Source organism: Coregonus clupeaformis, unplaced genomic scaffold (assembly GCF_020615455.1).
Source record: "Coregonus clupeaformis isolate EN_2021a unplaced genomic scaffold, ASM2061545v1 scaf0175, whole genome shotgun sequence".
Classification (NCBI taxonomy): domain Eukaryota; kingdom Metazoa; phylum Chordata; class Actinopteri; order Salmoniformes; family Salmonidae; genus Coregonus; species Coregonus clupeaformis.
Window position 1 is genome coordinate 110,577 of NW_025533630.1, and position 18,730 is coordinate 129,306.

The following is an 18,730-nucleotide window of genomic DNA, read 5'->3' on the forward strand; positions in this document are numbered from 1 at the left end:
ATCAATATGATTTGGGCTCTACTCATGGGTCAGTTAGGTTTTGCATTCTTTGGTAATAGAGACATTTGAGTATCACATTAAATTCATATAGGATAGGTACAGGTAACTGCCAAAATAATGGAAACACTTGAGTAAATGAGGGATACAAAGTATATTGAAAGCAGGTGCTTCCACACAGGTGTATTTCCTGAGTTAATTCATCAATTAACATCCCATCATGCTTAGGGTCTTGTATAAAAATGCTGGGCATCCCATTATTTTGGCTACCATGGCTATGCCCCTATAGGATGTCAATGCCCCCATCCACAGGGCACGAGTGGTCAGTGAATGGATTGATCAGCATGAAAACGATGTAAACCATATGCCATGGCCGTCTCAGTCAAGCCTATGTGTAGAATTATGCCATAGTAACCCTATTAAGAGCCTGGAATCCAAACATGTTTCGTTTTAATATATTTGGATAGAATCCAGGCAAAATTCTAGAATCCAGGCTAGATCTCAACCCAAGTGAACACTTATGGGTGATTCTAGAGCGGCGCCTGAGACAGCATTTTCCACAACCATCAACAAAACACCAAATGCTGGAATGTTTCATGGAAGAATGGTGTCGCAGTTCCAGACATTGTAAAATCTATGCCAAGGTGCACTGAAGCTGTTCTGGCTCGTGGTGGCCCAACACCCTATTGGCCTTTCCTTTATTTTGGCAGTTAACTGTATATCTATGTTCATAATCTATACAAAAACTATATGCGTTTTGTTCTTTACTAGCATGGTTGAGCCTACATGTTGGTTTGAGAGTTATTGTTGTTGTAGGCGACTATTCGTTTGGAGATTCCCACATTGGTTACACTATTGGAGTGAACGCTACAAACACCATCAGAATAGTGAGATTACAATAGAGCTTGTATCGGTTAGCTGGGGTTCTGTCATTCCCTTAGTGTGAAAATATAATATGTGAAATATGTGCCAAAAACGAACATAGCTAGTAAACAAATGGTGCATCACAGCAGTCTTGCCTTCATAAAGATAGATAGGAAGAGGAGAAGGTTTCTATGCCGTTGGATAATGACGGCTGTAATAAAGAGATGGCTTTTCTTTTCATTGTCTGAAAATATATGCAACATTTTAAGGAACTTGAACATAAACCACATCCAACATTGTTAAGTGTCTTCGACATAAAGAAGTTATTTTGCACAATGTCCTCGAGAACCCGCTGAACAACTTAACGATGAATGCAACATTCTCAGAACGTTGTGGGAATGTTCTGAGCCGGAACACAACCAAACAGGAAGAATCATACGTGGAACGGTGCCGTACGTTCTCAGAAGAACCTTCTTCTTTGCTTTAGTTTGCTGGGGATCCACCAGCCCTTAGCATCTTCCATTCTCTCTCTTAGTCTCTCTTTCCCAGTCTCTCTCTCTCACGCCATCCCATCTCATGTCATCTCCTGGTTCTCCTCCCCTGAAAGCAGGCGGAGAAAGACAAAGAGAAAGGTGTCGGAGGACATCCCTGCCTCACCCCTCAGATCCTCTGGCACATGTGAAGCCTGGACTTGGAGGAGGAGGTGGCGTCCTTCCAGACCTTGCAGGAGAGGCCCTTGGCACAGTCGCAGCGTTGGAAGATCTCCAGGCCGTGGGAGCCTTTCTTCCTCTGCTTGGTGCACACCTCGCCCTGCCGCAGCACCGGCTTGCAGATCTTGGTCCAGAAGTGGCGGGCGCAGCAGTAGCCCTCGGAGCAGTCCGACGAGCGCAGGCATGGGTCGCCCTCGTGTCCTGGTCAAGGGAGGGAGAGACAGGAGTGTTAGCATGGACTAGTATGAGTGAAGATGCAGGGTGCACATGCAAAACATAGGCCTTTTCTTACTTTTCAGTACTTTCCAGTACTTTTCAGTATGTATATATACTCTAATCTTTTACTGCATGTACTAGTATAGAATACCATTATCATTCCTTATTTAGGCAACTGGCGGTCTGCGGGGAAGGCCCTCGGACTCAGCGGCCAGCTATCTATCAAGGTTGAATTAGAGCCCAGGGGGCCCCCATTGATGGGTGGAGCAACTGCGGCCCCCACCCCCATCAAAGTTGCCCATCCCTGTTCTAGACTATTGAATGTATGTGTGGTTTGGAGCAAGGTTTTCCAAACTCGGTCCTGTGCCCCATAAACCCTAAACCCATCAATATGTAGAGAGTAATCATGCTTTTACATGTGAAATGTACATTACACTCTACAGGAAAACCCCCCCAACTACTAAGCTATAGGAAATGCACAATCATTACCCATTATCCTTGTTTTGACTTCCATAGGAAAGAGCTGAAACATACCCCTAGCTTTCTTCTCATCTCAATTCAAATTGCATTACAGGGCTATTATATTAGTGGACTGGAATGTACTTAGACCCTTGTAAAATTAGAGTGAACCTCTTTCCTGATTTATCAACTAAATCAACCCATTTCGGGTAGAACTTGATATTCTTGGCAGGAGGTTTATATTACCTCTTTCAAAGGATGTAATTAGTACAACAAATATTTATGATACATTATTTAGTCATGCAAGTTTTCTGTGAAACAACCCCCTTTGCCAGAGGGCCTTTCTCGACACACACACCAGCCGTCCTGTAACACTGACAAAACCTCCGTTTCTTGTAAGGGGCTTGTTACGAAATGAAGTTCCAATCAACAGCATGAAGTTCCCACTCAGTGCTCAGCCTTAATGGAATGTTTAATATGTTGTGTTGCTCTCTCGCCTATCCCTCCAAATGAACATTTTAGGGACACTGCATAAAGTCACTGCAATTGAGTTGTAGAGGCGAAGTGAGACGAGAGTAAGACGCAAATTAAAAAGTGAATAGGCCTAGCGTTTCCTCAAAACGACCTCAAATACTGCACCCTTTTTATACTGGCTCTTTAGCATTGCGGCTAACATTTCTCCAGAGGGCAATCATTGCACCGCCATTAAGGTGTCTCATTAGAGGTAGGACTTTATTGACAACAACACTGCTTACACAAAGTGTAGGCCTATTCACTTGTTGAGTCAGGCTAAAACGAATGCCAAAAGGGGACTCAATAATAACTCCAGTTATTATTACTACTACGAACCTCGCCAACTCTACATTCTGTGGTTTCATGAATGTATATGAGACAGCGTGGTGCTGTCAGCGAGAGTGTTTGTGTGCCTGGTTTATGTAGGTGCTGCGGGGAACAGCAAGGGGCCACTGTGGTTTGGTTTCCCTCAGCCAGGGCCCCATGCTGAGCCGTGGTCTCCCAGGTTTGCTGCTGATATACGAGCTAGCGGGTAATTATCGCGGTCGTTTGCGGACTGGCGTCTCTTTAACTCCGTGTGACTACAGACAAGTAACAGAGAACAGGGACAACAGAGATGTGGCGCCTTGGACCAGGATCAGCGTGAGATATTGAGATTTCAAAACAGGAAAAGACAACAGAGATCCCTTCATATTTACATATGACTGTATATCTTCTCCCAGGCTAGGCCGAGAGGCGGTCTTCAGACCTGGGTTCAAGTAGTATCAAATATCTTTCAAATACAATAGCTGTGCTTGTCTGAGCTTGCCTGGTGCAATGGAACCAATGGAGTAGTTCCAAAAGTACAAACCCCACCCATCTCTCCAGGCTCTCCAGGCAATCTCAATCGAACGCTCAAAGCATTTTAAGCAGATTTCAAATACTATTTAAACCCTGGCCTGTTTTACAGGTGTATAACACGGAGGTGAAATCAGATCTAAATCTGTACCTTTAACAGAGTGTTTGGCCTGCGCTGCTTTCCCACTCTTCTTCCAGTCGGCGGCGCTATCCTTGGTGGAGAGCTTGTTGTGGTCATCCAAGGCTGAGATGTGAGGTGAGAGGACGCTCTCCGAGATAGGGACGCAGATATCTACATTGATACGGCCAGCGGAGAGAGAGAAGTTAGATGTGAGCACAACCACCATATAATAAGGATTGATTGATATCATTGCAGCTAAAGACAAGACAGGGTTTGAAAGATCCAGTGTCATATGCCGTCTTCCATATGAATTTCTATTCAGGTTGGTCAACGACAGTTGGCATTAGGACACAAACCAAGATGTTTAACTTGTGTTATTAGAGATCATATTGCCATTACAGCTTCCCTGTGACTAGCACATGCGGTTATCATTAATGTCTATTGCAGTTCATCTCTCAGACAACACAGAGCAGAGAGAGGAGCATTCAGTGCTGACCTATGGGTAGAAAGCATGTGTTCAATATGGTTTGAATGTAATTGCTCCCTCATTGAACTTTCCTCTGTGCTACATAGATGACAGAGACGTAGTGTGCTAAATCGAACCCTTAAAAAACAATGTGTTGTGCCTGATATGCGTTCACTTCACACCGACTTAAGATATGCTGACTTATGAGAGATAAGAGGGGTCAGTCAAGACAACGTACAGTTGCTGCAGCGGTTGCCGGGGCAGCACATGGCGTCTCTATGGCAACGCTTCTTCCTCCGTCGGCAGGTGAGACAGCGGGAGGGTGCTTGCTGAGGGCTGTGGCAGTAGCTTCCTACAGTGCACTCCTTATCGTTGCTGCATGGGTACACCTGTAGAGGTCAAAACAGACACATTCAGAATCATGAATAATGATCACATGTATGTATCAATTAGGGTCTTGTTAACCCATATGGGCTGGGCTCCTAATAATAATCAATCAACTCATAATATTGGGGTTTTTGTGACTGTTAGCCAAACATCTTAGCGGTCTGAAACCTCTGGACGAGGTCGCTAGGTGTTGGACTAAGCTCGTTAATACGGTTAAATACAGTCAGTAGTTTGGGAACAGTGACACTGAGGTTCAACGCAGGCTAACTAGCGACAAACCTGTCACCCATAACTTTGCCGTTTTTTTATAATTGCATCATAAAAAACATAATGTCTTGTCGGTAATGGTTACCAGACATGACGGAAAACGTTTTTGGTTCCACTTACAGTCATATAAATCCAACTCCTAGACTCCACTACTTCTCCTAACCGTCACTAATTTCCCTGTCTCCCATGGTATTTTTATGTGACGGCTTTAAAAAGTCCAACTGAAATTGCTCAAGACAGTAAGCAGATTAGCAGAGTATGTTCTGTCTGAATTCCTTCTGAAGAACCAGACCTTTTTCCAACGCTGGAAAACAGGCCATGGACTAGAGAGAGAGAGAAGGGGGACAAATGCTTCCTCTATCTCAGCTTCTACGTGCCAACCTACGGCCAGGAATATGTTCAGATATTCCAAACAATGGAGCCATTACCACATCCCCAACCAAGAAAAACACAAGTCAAGGTTCACTCTATATCGAGAGTGCTTTTAGAAGCCTAAATAGATCAATGAAGCAGTCATTGGATAACAGAACCCCCTGGCTATGGAGTTAGTTCGTTTTTGTGACCAACTGTTTTCTAATTGGGTACCTGGGGATTTGAAAGGCAAGTATTTGGCATCCAAGGTTCTTTTCTTCTTTTTCCATCTCATAAGTGTCCTATTTAGGCAATAGGATGCCATTTCAGACAGAGCCTTAGACATAGGCCATAGTCTGGTGAAGCTATGGCAACATGATAACAATTCAATGTGGATTCCTTCAGTCCTCAGCCACCAACCGGGTCTGCTGAACACATTGATTTAGGTGAACCGAGATGACCGAGGTAGAACCGCAGTGTGTCCACAGTCCACACGACAGCCATAATGAAAGGGCCCAGCTTACTTTTTCCACAACAAGTGCATGCAGCAATACACACAACCATGGTATAGACGTTGCTTATTGGGAGGGCAAACGAGTTCAAATTAAATAATATCATGAGTCAGATGAAATAGTGTTGTGAGAGTGTTTTGAACATGTAGAGTGAGAGGGGACACTGTACTGTATACAGGTAACTCATCCTTGGAGAAGGTCCAGAGTCGGTCGATGAGGCTGTTTCAGTCTTTCGCGGCGGTCTGGCCACTTCAACACCAGCCACTAGACAACATGCATTAGTGTCCACTTTGTATGAGCTACACAATACCAACCCCAGAAATGCACAACAATGACAACAGACATAGCCACAAACAGCCTATTTAGGTTTTCTCCGTCCAATGTTAGATTGACGTAATAGCAACGTGTTTGGACTGCTCTACATCGGGCTGGTGCTGTACTGACAGACCTGCGTCAGAACTGACCACCATTGCAGAGCGTTGGATAATAAACATGGGAATACTAGAACAGAACATGATGCAAATAAAATCATTACAGTCACAATAATGAACGTGCTACGTCGGAGGATTAGGATTCTGAAGGGTTACGTCACCATAACAGAACTTGTTTTTAAATCAAAATGTACACCACATATTCGAGCGGGCTCTCAAAAAAACAGAATATCTCAATATCTTCAGATCAGATGTTATTTTAAACCCATGTGCTTAAAGAAACTGAACGGGCTTAGAGGTATATGGAGCTTGTGTGAGCAATGTGGAGTTTGTCACATTGAAAACACATGGAGAACCGAATAAACGTCCGTCCAGCAATACAACGGAAATAAGAGAAAATAGAACAATAATCACTTGCAGCACAGTGATATCCTAAATGGTGCCACAGTTGTTATTGAAGCTAAGGTCAACATTTTCTGTTTGGAACGACTTGCTTTTCCAAGACTTATCAAGACATTGCCAAGAATGTATTATTGCTTAATAACCATTAAGCAATAATACGTTCTTGGAACTGCTGTTATTAAGCAAAAATACGTACTTGGAAATGTCTTGATAAGTCTTGGAAAAGCAAGACCTTCCAAACATAAAAGGCTGACCTTAACTTCATGTTTCTGAACTGGTATTGTGCCCAGTTTCGTAATCACCTGCAGTGAAGCAAGGCGAATGTAATGTAGCACTAACACAGTATTTGACATGCTAGTCTATGTCCACCGTGACATCGTCATAGCCAAGCGTTTCAGTTCATGTTCATGTTCTCAAGTTCAGTGGTATCAATTTAGGCCTGTGGCTGCCCATAACCTAATGTAGCAGGCATAAAAGAAAACGCCTGAGCGGAGTTCTCCAGCGGAAAAGGAAGCTAGGTTGAATTAGCTGTATCCCTGAAAACTGGATGCATCCGGTTGTTGGCAACTCTGCTAAGGCTGCCCATGGACAATTAACTAACCCTAAGAGAAGTAGAAAACAGACTTGGTTAACCGCACAATGCTCTGAAGCATTGACCATTGAGATCAACAAAGCACCACAGGTTAAGAGTGTAGCTAGTTTTTTTGATGTTGGAAAATAGCCTGTTATCTTGAAATATGAAGACAAATATCTTGGCCCTACAGTACCCTATACTGTCTCTCAGATTTTTATCAGGTGGTTCCTGGCTAAGCAGTCTAGGATTGATTTGAACATCTTGGAGAAAAATCTGGCCTTAATGGCCATGTACTGTTATAATCTCCACCCGGCACAGCCAGAAGGGGACTGGCCACCCCTCAGAGCCTGGTTCCTCTCTAGGTTTCTTCCTAGGTTTCTGCCTTTCTAGGGAGTTTTTCCTAGCCACCGTGCTTCTACATCTGCATTGCTTGCTGTTTGGGGTTTTAGGCTGGGTTTCTGTATAAGCACTTTGTGACATCTACTGATGTAAAAGGTGCTTTATAAATAAAATGTGATTGATTGATTGATTACAGTGGAGCTGTAGGAAGGGCCTCCTCCTTTCCCTCCCTCCCCTCACTATCCTCCCCTTCCTCCCCTCACCTCTTCCATCAAGCCTCCATCCTTTCACAGGAGCCCTTTGAAACCCAATGATACAAGACCTGGTGTAATAATCTTGGCCGATAATCTCACTTTATCTTGCCGTGTTTCAAAACACCTCATTCACGCCACGGTCCTCTGAGGGGAGGCGGTGGTTTCGTTTGGATGCGTCTCATTTGATCACGACTCCACTAGCTCACTTTATTGGTCGCCGCCACTCCCACTCCCCTATATTCCCTAGACGCCCCATCTCACATGAAAGCAAGAGGCTATCCCTGTTAGAGGAAGTGGGCTGTGTACCTCTCTGGGCATGCAGGCTAGACCATAAAGAGGGAGACAGACGCGGAGCGATGAGGGAAGCCCCCCGGCTCCCCAGTCCTGTCTCATGCTGCTCTTATGCTGGTATAAATGGCCTGGGCTTTGAAAGTAAATGGAGGGAGGGAGGGAGGGGGGAGGGAGGGAGGGAGGGAGGGAGGGAGGGAGGGAGGGAGAGAGGGAGGGAGGGAGGGAGGGAGGGAGGGGGGAGGGAGGGAGGGAGGGAGGGAGGGAGGAGGGAGCAATCTCCACAGGATACATGAGTCTTTGAACCTGTCCCTTACTCTGTATTTGCCCGTATTTACCCAGCATCAGTCATTCCTAAGGACTGATATCATAATATGATAGGAGTGTAACACATGTTCATAACCCCACAACACACAGTTAGTGGAGTGTTGTTTACCTCAAGTCTAGTCAAGGCAGATGAGGCAGCTACTTCAGTGCAACTGTGACACATAAGATTCTGTCATTTAGCCAACTGTCAAAATGTATATTCAAACCGTTCAAACATCAAAAGCCTGGTTTGAGAGGCGAGCTCTGCTCACTATTCACTTAAGAAGATTAAAAGAAGGGCGTTATAACAGTAATACACACACACACACACACATATATATATACACACACTGTTTAGAGAACTTGGAGGGCGATTGAACTTGACCTTGGATAATCAAGCATGGAAACCTGAAACTGTGAATGGTAATCATGGTCAGCAGCACTGAGCCTCACCGAATCAAATAAACTATGTCACCAAGTAAACAAACGTCCTCTGCCCTGAAAGGAGAGACGGTCTTACAGTATCAGATAACAAAGGGACAGCATAAAACACATACGGGTCATAGGAATGTTAAGAATACAACCTTGGCTCTTTCATCACTCAAAACAGGGGTCTTTGATGGGTTAAATCATGGATTCTATAGGTCTGTGACTCTGGTGACATAGTCTCCATATAGACTACACCAGAGCCATGTGCTGTATTTAGAGAGTTGGGTCAACTTGGAACATTTGAATATTGTTCTAATTCTAGACATTCAGTTACATAGAATTGTTTAAATATTCCCCATGTACTGTTAATGGAGTGTTAACATGACTGCCATAGACTGAGTATACCAAACATTAGAAACACCTTTTGCCCTCAGAACAGCCTCAATTAGTCGGGGCATGGGCACTACAAGGTGTCGAAAACGTTCCACAGGGATGCTGGCCCATGTTGACTCCAATCCTTCCCAAAGTTGTGTCAAGTTGGCTGGATGTCCTTTGGGTGGTGGACCATTCTTGATACACACGGGAAACTGTTGAGCATTAAAAACCCAGCAGCGTTGCCGTTTTTGACTAAAACCGGTGCGCCTGGCACTTACTACCATACTCTGTTCAAAGGCACTTAAATATTTTGTCTGCCCATTCACCCTCTGAATGGCACATATACACAATCCATGTCTCAATTGTCTCAAGGCTTAAAAATCCTTCTTTAACCTGTCTCCTCCCCTTCATCTGCACTGATTGAAGTGGATTTAACAAGTGACATCAATAAGGGATCATAGCTTTCACCTGGATTCACCTGGTCATGAAAAGAGCAGGTGTTCTTAATGTTTTGTACACTCAGCATAGAATGTTGAAGTGTCATGGAAATGTATCATAATGCAGAAACCTCAATGTCCTAACTCTTTAAATACATGGCTCTGGGTTACACTCAGCCTTTCTCATACACTCAGGGTATTGAGAAGAGAGAACCATATTGGCCCTACACCAGCGATCAAAAGAGGGGCACATGACTGAGCCGGAAACCCCAGTCAGAGCTGGGTCTAGTCAGAGCTGGGTCTACTGTAGCTCAGTGAGGTGTTAGCCTGTGGATAGAGAGGGGGTCTGTGTCTCCTGACTCTCATTAACAGGTCTAAGTACAGAGGGAAGTGAACTGAATTCCCCTCAGGATACTCTGTTGGCCTTTTAGGGCCCCCGATATCCATTATGGCCCATCTGGGGCCCACACTCGCCCCCCAGGGCCTGCTGACTGGAGGGATGTGAGACAGCCAGGAGACCCCTCCGGGCCCCCCTGACTGGAGGGTGTCAGACAGCCAGGAGACCCGCCGGACCCCCCTGACTGGAGTGGTGTGAGACAGCCAGGAGACCCGCCGGACCCCCCTGACTGGAGTGGTGTGAGACAGCCAGGAGACCCGCTTGGCCCCCCTGACTGGAGGGGTGTGAGACAGCCAGGAGACCCGCCAGACCCCCCTGACTGGAGGGGTGTGAGACAGCCAGGAGACCCGCTTGGCCCCCCTGACTGGAGGGATGTGAGACAGCCAGGAGACCTGCTGGGCCCCCCTGACTGGAGGGGTGTGAGACAGCCAGGAGACCCGCTTGGCCCCCTGACTGGAGGGGTATGAGACAGCCAGGAGACCTGCTGGGCCCCCTTGACTGGAGGGGTGTGAGACAGCCAGGAGACCCGCTGGGCCCCCCTGACTGGAGGGGTGTGAGACAGCCAGGAGACCCGCTTGGCCCCCCTGACTGGAGGGGTATGAGACAGCCAGGAGACCTGCTGGGCCCCCTTGACTGGAGGGGTGTGAGACAGCCAGGAGACCTGCTTGGCCCCCCTGACTGGAGGGGTGTGAGACAGCCAGGAGACCTGCTTGGCCCCCCTGACTGGAGGGGTGTGAGACAGCCAGGAGACCTGCTGGGCCCCCCTGACTGGAGGGGTGTGAGACAGCCAGGAGACCCGCTTGGCCCCCCTGACTGGAGGGGTGTGAGACAGCCAGGAGACCCGCTGGACCCCCCTGACTGGAGGGGTGTGAGACAGCCAGGAGACCCGCTTGGCCCCCCTGACTGGAGGGGTATGAGACAGCCAGGAGACCTGCTGGGCCCCTGAGACGGAGGAGACGGAGCCTTGACGGCGGCTAGCCTAGCGCTAACAAGCAGTCACACCTCGGCCTGCATTGTTTCCCCCTCTCAGATCGTTAAGATCACTAAACAGTTACTTAACCCTGGAGGGGGGTAGGGAGGGGTGCTGGCGGGGCGAGAGGGGGGAAGAGAGGGAAGAGAGGGGACGTAGCTCCCAACTTTTACGAGGGGAGCCTAAGCGATTCGGTCCTGGCTTGTTAAAATAATCTCTGTGTTGAATTAAATACCGTTTTAAGACTAGTTAAAACTGTATGGATGTCCAGGCGCTGGTAGGAAACAGCCAACCACTGTTACTGTACGCATGCCTCCACTTCCGCTTGTGGGTTCAGAGGTTAGGGCGGTGAACGTTCCCTGCCCATACCATCCATCTGTACTGGTTCTCTAACTTACTGGGAACCAGTGGCCACCCAGGAGCATTGGTTCTTAACATCTACCAGTCAAGAGGATATTTTACTTTGGGTTACTTTGGTTTGGTTTCACTCAAGTCCATTGAATGTGAGGGGAATAGAGGATGAAGCCACACACAGCTTGACTTAATTGTAATGATTGAATCACTTGGGACAGTCACAACCTGACCTTGAGGTTGGAGCGCAAAGTGATTCATGTGACTTTTATAGTCAGTGAGAGCAGAGAGCAGCAAAGTCAGTGCAAAACTTTTTCAACAGCCGAGGGAAACAAAAGCAAATTAGGCTGTCATGGTACTTCCTATATAGATCCACCAATATCTTTGACATGTTGGATAGAGCCCAACTTTACTAATCTGACAGTTTAAACACCAAATTACTCCCCGGTTTCCTGCAGGCTTCTCTGGGTGGCCGACGTGCTCCCCTCCCCGACTCCCCGTCTCTAATTTGTGACTTTTGAAAGCGAGCCAGTGTGGGTGATTTATTGAGAGCTTATGTTGTAATCTTTCGCATATCCTTTAATGTCGGAGAGTTGAAGGCCCTGAAGGAATACATTTCAACAGCTTGAATAATGCTGTATAAAACATGGACACCCTTCTTTTGAGGAGGTCTGCTGTTGGAGGAATCTGAGGGAGAAATGTGGGAAAGTGACTAAATGGATGTGATGGTGAATTATGGCGAAACTCTCTCAAACTGTTAAGTTTAGAAATGTTATAAGTGGACGATCACTCATGTCCTGATCCACTGCCTCTATGGAGGAAGGTGTAATATTCTGCCAACGCTTCATCACGAATTATAACAACCTCAACATTATGCCAACGTCTTCATAAATCTACAGGGTAGAGAAAGCCAAGGTTCAGCCAGAAGAGATTGGTTATAATGTTTGAGGTTTCACACCACCGCTTTCCACTGATGCCCCCCACGCAGCTCTGACCCAACCCATGTCTCTGACCCACCCCATGTCTCTGACCCACCCCATGTCTCTGACCCACCGCATGTCTCTGACCCACCCCATGTCTCTGACCCACAGCATGTCTCTGACCCACCCCATGTCTCTGACCCACCCCATGTCTCTGACCCACCCCATGTCTCTGACCCACTCCATGTCTCTGACCCACCCCATGTCTCTGACCCACCCCATGTCTCTGACCCACCCCATGTCTCTGACCCACCCCATGTCTCTGACCCACAGCATGTCTCTGACCCACCCCATGTCTCTGACCCACCCCATGTCTCTGACGCACCCCATGTCTCTGACCCACCCCATGTCTCTGAGCCACAGCATGTCTCTGACCCACCCCATGTCTCTGACCCACAGCATGTCTCTGACCCACCGCATGTCTCTGACCCACCCCATGTCTCTGACCCACCCCATGTCTCTGACCCACCGCATGTCTCTGAACCACTCCATGTCTCTGACCCACCCCATGTCTCTGACCCACCCCATGTCTCTGACCCACAGCATGTCTCTGACCCTCCGCATGTCTCTGACCCACCCCATGTCTCTGACCCATAGCATGTCTCTGACCCACCCCATGTCTCTGACCCACAGCATGTCTCTGACCCACCCCATGTCTCTGACCCACAGCATGTCTCTGACCCACCGCATGTCTCTGACCCACCCCATGTCTCTGACCCACCCCATGTCTCTGACCCACCGCATGTCTCTGACCCACTCCATGTCTCTGACCCACCCCATGTCTCTGACCCACCGCATGTCTCTGACCCACCCCATGTCTCTGACCCACCGCATGTCTCTGACCCACCCCATGTCTCTGACCCACAGCATGTCACTGACCCACCCTATGTCTCTGACCCACAGCATGTCTCTGACCCACCGCATGTCTCTGACCCACCCCATGTCTCTGACCCACCGCATGTCTCTGACCCACCCCATGTCTCTGACCCACAGCATGTCACTGACCCACCCTATGTCTCTGGCCCACAGCATGTCTCTGACCCACCGCATGTCTCTGACCCACCCCATGTCTCTGACCCACCCCATGTCTCTGACCCACCGCATGTCTCTGACCCACCCCATGTCTCTGACCCACCCCATGTCTCTGACCCACCCCATGTCTCTGACCCACTCCATGTCTCTGACCCACCCCATGTCTCTGACCCACAGCATGTCTCTGACCCACCGCATGTCTCTGACCCACTCCATGTCTCTGACCCACCCCATGTCTCTGACCCACAGCATGTCTCTGACCCACCGCATGTCTCTGACCCACCCCATGTCTCTGACCCACCCCATGTCTCTGACCCACTCCATGTCTCTGACCCACCCCATGTCTCTGACCCACCCCATGTCTCTGACCCACCCCATGTCTCTGACCCACCCCATGTCTCTGACCCACAGCATATATCTGACCCACCCCATGTCTCTGACCCACCCCATGTCTCTGACCCACCCCATGTCTCTGACCCACACAGCTCTGACCCACCCCATGTCTCTACCCGGCAGGCACCCTGATCACCGGATAAGTGTTGGTTAACCTACAGATCAATTGGTGCAAATCAAAAAATCAAGACAGGTTCACTTCAGTCAGGCCATTCTCTATAGAGTAAATAGTTCATTATGAGTATACAAGCTAAAAAGTTAGTGAGGACCTTCTGTCGCAAAACAAAGCAATCACCATGACCCACTATTTGCATGGTTGATTGCTCAGTATCATCCACACTATAAGAAAAGCTCCTATAAGCCATCACAAATCCATGCCACACGTTGCCAATTAAAAGCCCATGAAGACTTCAAGGTTCATTATCTTTGATTTACATCATAAACAACCACTTCAGATGCCACACAGCAGGTCAATAGAGTTTGCCAGTGGCCCATGGATCATGTCTGGCTGTTGTTGAGTGTTGGCTGTACTGTTACAAGCCTGGAAACCATTCTAGCAGCCAGGAGAGACAGGGAGACACACCACCTCCCATTGAAACCATTAGCGCCATCTTCAATTGGATGTGCTGCTAAATGTGCCATGGCACTCTTATAACAGTACGGTGGTGGTCTCCACACACACACACACACATACAACCACACACACACACTCATCCCCAGTGGTCCATTCTATCCAAACCACTCCAGTTTATTGGAATGGCAAGGTTGTAAGCAGACATTTAAACAGAGGTCTGGCACAGCTCTGGTGGCTGGAAAGGTTCCCACTCTGCAGAAGAGGCCGAAGCAATTCCCTTTAATCCTCACTGTCTGAGTGGTAGGATCTCAGAACAGTGCTCTCAGCATTAGAGAGCAGCTCCCACACTACAGTGTCCACACACACACACACACACACACACACACACACACACACACACAGCTCCCCACATAGGCTACAGACAGGCATATCCACTGGTATCATTACAAGTGACATTCTGGAGACCTATATAAGCCTACTGCAGACACACGTCCAAGCCAAAGCTAAACTGTAGTCATCCAGTAGTTACACTGGTATAAACACTTTGATTGTAAAAGACAGAGAGAATCAGCTGTTTCTTCTCTGTCTGAGTTGGAGAAAAAAATGTTTAATTTTTTATTTTTATGCTGGTTTAAATGTATAGCAAGGGAAAACAGAAATGTGGCGCCATCTACTGCTCAAGAAGATGCCAGAAATCACATAAGCAGTACTGCCTTCTACATTTGATAACAAAAAAAAAAAAAAAAAAGATCTAAACTAATTTGGTCAACTTTCATATTAATTTACTTCATAACATTTTCATAAATGGTATCATGAGAATAAGTCAAAATTCAAATCAAATCAAATCAAATGTATTTATAAAGCCCTTTTTACATCAACAGATGTCACAAAGTGCTTATACAGAAACCCAGCCTAAAAACCCAAAAAGCAAGCAATGCAGATGTAGAAGCACGGTGGATAGGAAAAACTCCCTAGAAAGGCAGGACCTAGGAAGAAACCTAGAGAGGAACCAGGCTCTGAGTGGTGGTCAGTCCTCTTCTGGCTGTGCCAGGTGGAGATTATAAGAGTACATGGCCATTAAGGCCAGATCGTTCTTCAAGATTTTCAAACATTCAAAGATGATCAGCAGGGTCAAATAATAATCACAGTGGTTGTAGAGGTCACAGTGGTTGTAGAGGGTGCAACAGGTCAGCACCTCAGAAGTAAATGTCAGTTGGCTTTTCATAGCTGAGCATCCAGAGGTCGAGACAGCAGGTGCAGTAGAGAGAGAGAGAGAGAGAGAGGGAGAGAGAGAGAGAGAGAGAGAGAGAGAGAGAGAGAGAGAGAGAGACTATTTATATATGTAGCTTATTTATTTCAATTCACCTACAAAATATGAACACCTTATATAGCCTAAACGTACAGTATGGCAAGTGATATCTAGTTCCAATAAAACAATCGGATGACTAATTACCCAGAATGCTTTTTTACAATTCACACATGAACCAAACTATAGCGTAGCTCTTTACCCCGAGGCACTAGGCCTATGCAGCCAGCCAGGCTAATTCCCCACTGTGTTGAAACAGCAGGAACTGATAACACTTGGAGTGCATATTAAGTGGTCGGTAAGAGTATCCTTCACACTCAGCCCACAGTTCAGTCTAATAATTCCAGAAAGCGTCTGGAGCGGTTTAATGACATTAAGAACCAGACAGAAAAGTATCGCCGGTGTTAACTTACTTTCTCTCACATTTCTGCTGCTCATGTTAATGATTTACCGTGGAAGCGTGTTGGACCCGACAGTGGCGTCAAGGTCTGAGATGCAATTAAGGTTTATGAGGGGTCCAATCCCTGTAATTTCCGATAACGATTCACACGTGAGATAAGTTTTTATGCACAGGGGCTGATACCGCTATTTTAGTTATTGTCAAAAAACTTCCATGGGCAGTTGGGCACCACACGCAATGTTTGGGGGCATGCACAAAGCAAATACGCATGTATTGGAACAGTTGCAACCAGCCATATAAATGCAAAACGGTGACATCTAAAATACTTATACCAATACGATTATTCAAAACATGAAAAGGGATGTCAAAACAGTAAATATTTCAGAAATTATTACCAATGTCCTCGCCAAAAAGTGTTACAAAAAATGCATAACTGCATTAATATATGTGTAAATCAAAATAGAAAGATGAGATTACCTGCGCAAGGATGTTGCCTTTCTTGGTGATCCGGGGTTGGAGGGTAGCTGAACGGTTCGTGGCCGGCGTGGGCTCTCCCAACCCAGTGGCTTTGATGGAGTTTGGCTTGGAGCGCTCTGCTCTTTGCGACTCTCCCATCCTCAAAGCGGCGACAAGCAGCGCGAAAACACACCAGCATCTATTCCGAGTCAGGACGAGCATCCTTGGGAAACAATTGTTTTGAAATGTCGACAAAAAAATATAAACAGATTCGAATAGAATAACGCGGGTGACCCGGACTTCGCCAATTACGCATAAAGGTATCACAGAAACGCGCGCTCTGTTACACTGTGTCCATGTGTTAAGTTGACCGCTTGCGAATAAAGTCAGGAACGGTAAGTGTTCTCTTTTCAACAAATCAGAAAAGGAAACGGGTTATTGCCATCGACAAAAATGTCACTTTTTTGACAACACCAATAGCTCAATCTAAAAATCAAATCAAAATGATGAGCCTTAATGGATAAAAAAAATCGCTGACGCTCACAAGGTCATGGTGAAACTTGACAAGCGACTTCCAATCTGTCTCTCTGGCAGTAAGTGAGTGCTTAGTTCGGCAGCCTGGTATTTTATGATCTCGGATACTTTCTTTTTATAGGATTCTAATGGGTTTGCTTCCTCCGCCCCCATTCAGAACTGACAAAGACTGAAACCGATCTGTACGTGCGCGCTGCGCATTGTCGTTTAGAGTCCCCGTCCCAGGCTGGTCCCAGACGCCTGCACCAGGAGCCCTGTTGGGAAAAACCTATAAAATTATACACTGTATATTTTAACAGTGTGTGCTGACCTTTTTAATAACGAGACGGTAGGGTGCAAATGAAATGAAAGAAAGGGATGAATAAAACTTCAGATAGTTTGTCACCATGGAACATTTTTCTTGGTCTATAACCTCCACCACACCTTCATGTAATGGACAAGTATCTAATTATTATTTAAAAAACAAAAACACAACAAATCAAATGTATTTTCAATAGGCCTATAGTCATAATGTGCTTATGAACTTGTAATGAGGTATGGAATTGTATTATAATTTTAATCTATGGTATGTGGATCTGGTTGGAATAAAAATTTAGCCAGCCTTCTATGACATGGTTCATGAGGTTCAGGTTGGCATACAAACTTATCTTTCCCACCTTAATTATATGGGGTGATGTGGCTTGGACTCATTGACACCACCAATTTAACCAAGTATTCACAAAAATAGCTTGTATAAGACAATCAGATAACCATTGTTTTGGCCGATGGGAAAGGCTTCCCTCATGATGCGAGGAATGTCCTCAGTGATATGGTTAGTGATATACCTAACATATAGAGACTCCTTTGTTAGATATCTGGGTTTATGGTCCCTGCATCAGAATAAGTTATGTTCATGAAGGTTCGATAACATTACAACAGTACAATACCTTCTTGAAGTGGTAAGGAACGGTGTGTATATGATTTTGGAGTGCTAAGTCACAACGAATAATACATGTACACCTACTTTAGGTGAAGGCCATCGGGAATACAAACTTATCTAGAATTATGGTATAGAGATTTGTGAGATCTGTCTCTACCATTGAAGTAACCTCATGAAGAATCATTGTGGTGATCTAGCATCAGATTTGCATTTTAGATAATGAATAGGATTATATGGACAGGGGGAAGACCTGATCCTAGATCAGCACTCCTAATCTGAGATGCTTTGTGAATACGGGCCCAGAAACCAAATATTCATAATCATTCCTGATCAGGGAATCTGTAGAAATCAGTCAAACATCATCAACCAGACACTCATATATCTATCAGTGACCTGGATGTTTTTCTGGCTCTAAAGATAATTCATGGAACATGTGATTAACCAGCAGAAACCACAGTGCATGTTAATCAAGGACAACAGCTGCCTTATCAACATAAACGTTAAAGAGCCTGTTAGCATTCTGCGCCCACAAAGTCTCTATGACTCTATGGTGTGTGCAATGCTCTAGTCCCCCCCACAGACACACGCACACACACACACACTTCTGACCTCAAAAGCGATCCATCACACGCCCCAAACCAGTGTGTCAACCTCTTTTGTTTGGGCAAGCAGCCAATCAGGGAAGTGGGACGGATGTATTGTGCTTCTATGATGTATTACAATAGTGAATACTTCCTGTGATGGGCCTATACCTATATTTGATAGAATGAACAAATGCATTTTTGTACACGCCTATCATAACAGTGATATTGAGGCCCTTGAATGGTGTGATGGTTGCAGCACTATCCACTACTCTCTTTATACTCAGGGGAGTTGTAAAAGA

General features: G+C 46.2%; 1 protein-coding gene across 1 annotated transcript; it reads right to left on the reverse strand.

The window, feature by feature from the left end:
- Nucleotides 1-637: 637 nt before the first annotated feature.
- On the reverse strand, nucleotides 638-17,118 carry LOC121584862 (dickkopf-related protein 2). Its single transcript, XM_041901041.2, has 4 exons — nucleotides 16,416-17,118; nucleotides 4,422-4,572; nucleotides 3,748-3,888; nucleotides 638-1,772 (listed from the first exon to the last, which is right to left on the reverse strand). The coding sequence occupies exons 1-4, from the start codon at nucleotides 16,614-16,616 to the stop codon at nucleotides 1,522-1,524; spliced, it is 744 nt and encodes a 247-aa protein (XP_041756975.2). The 5' UTR covers nucleotides 16,617-17,118; the 3' UTR covers nucleotides 638-1,521.
- Between the last annotated feature and the right edge of the window lie 1,612 nt (nucleotides 17,119-18,730).

Coding starts and splice junctions, on each gene's coding strand:
- LOC121584862 (XM_041901041.2), bottom strand. CDS start 16,616: ATGCTCGTCCTGACTCGGAATAGATGCTGGTGTGTTTTCGCGCTGCTT. Junction 4,573..16,415: donor AAGGCAACATCCTTGCGCAG/GTAATCTCATCT, acceptor TGACCTCTACAG/GTGTACCCATGCAGCAACGA. Junction 3,889..4,421: donor CGGCAACCGCTGCAGCAACT/GTACGTTGTCTT, acceptor GTATCAATGTAG/ATATCTGCGTCCCTATCTCG.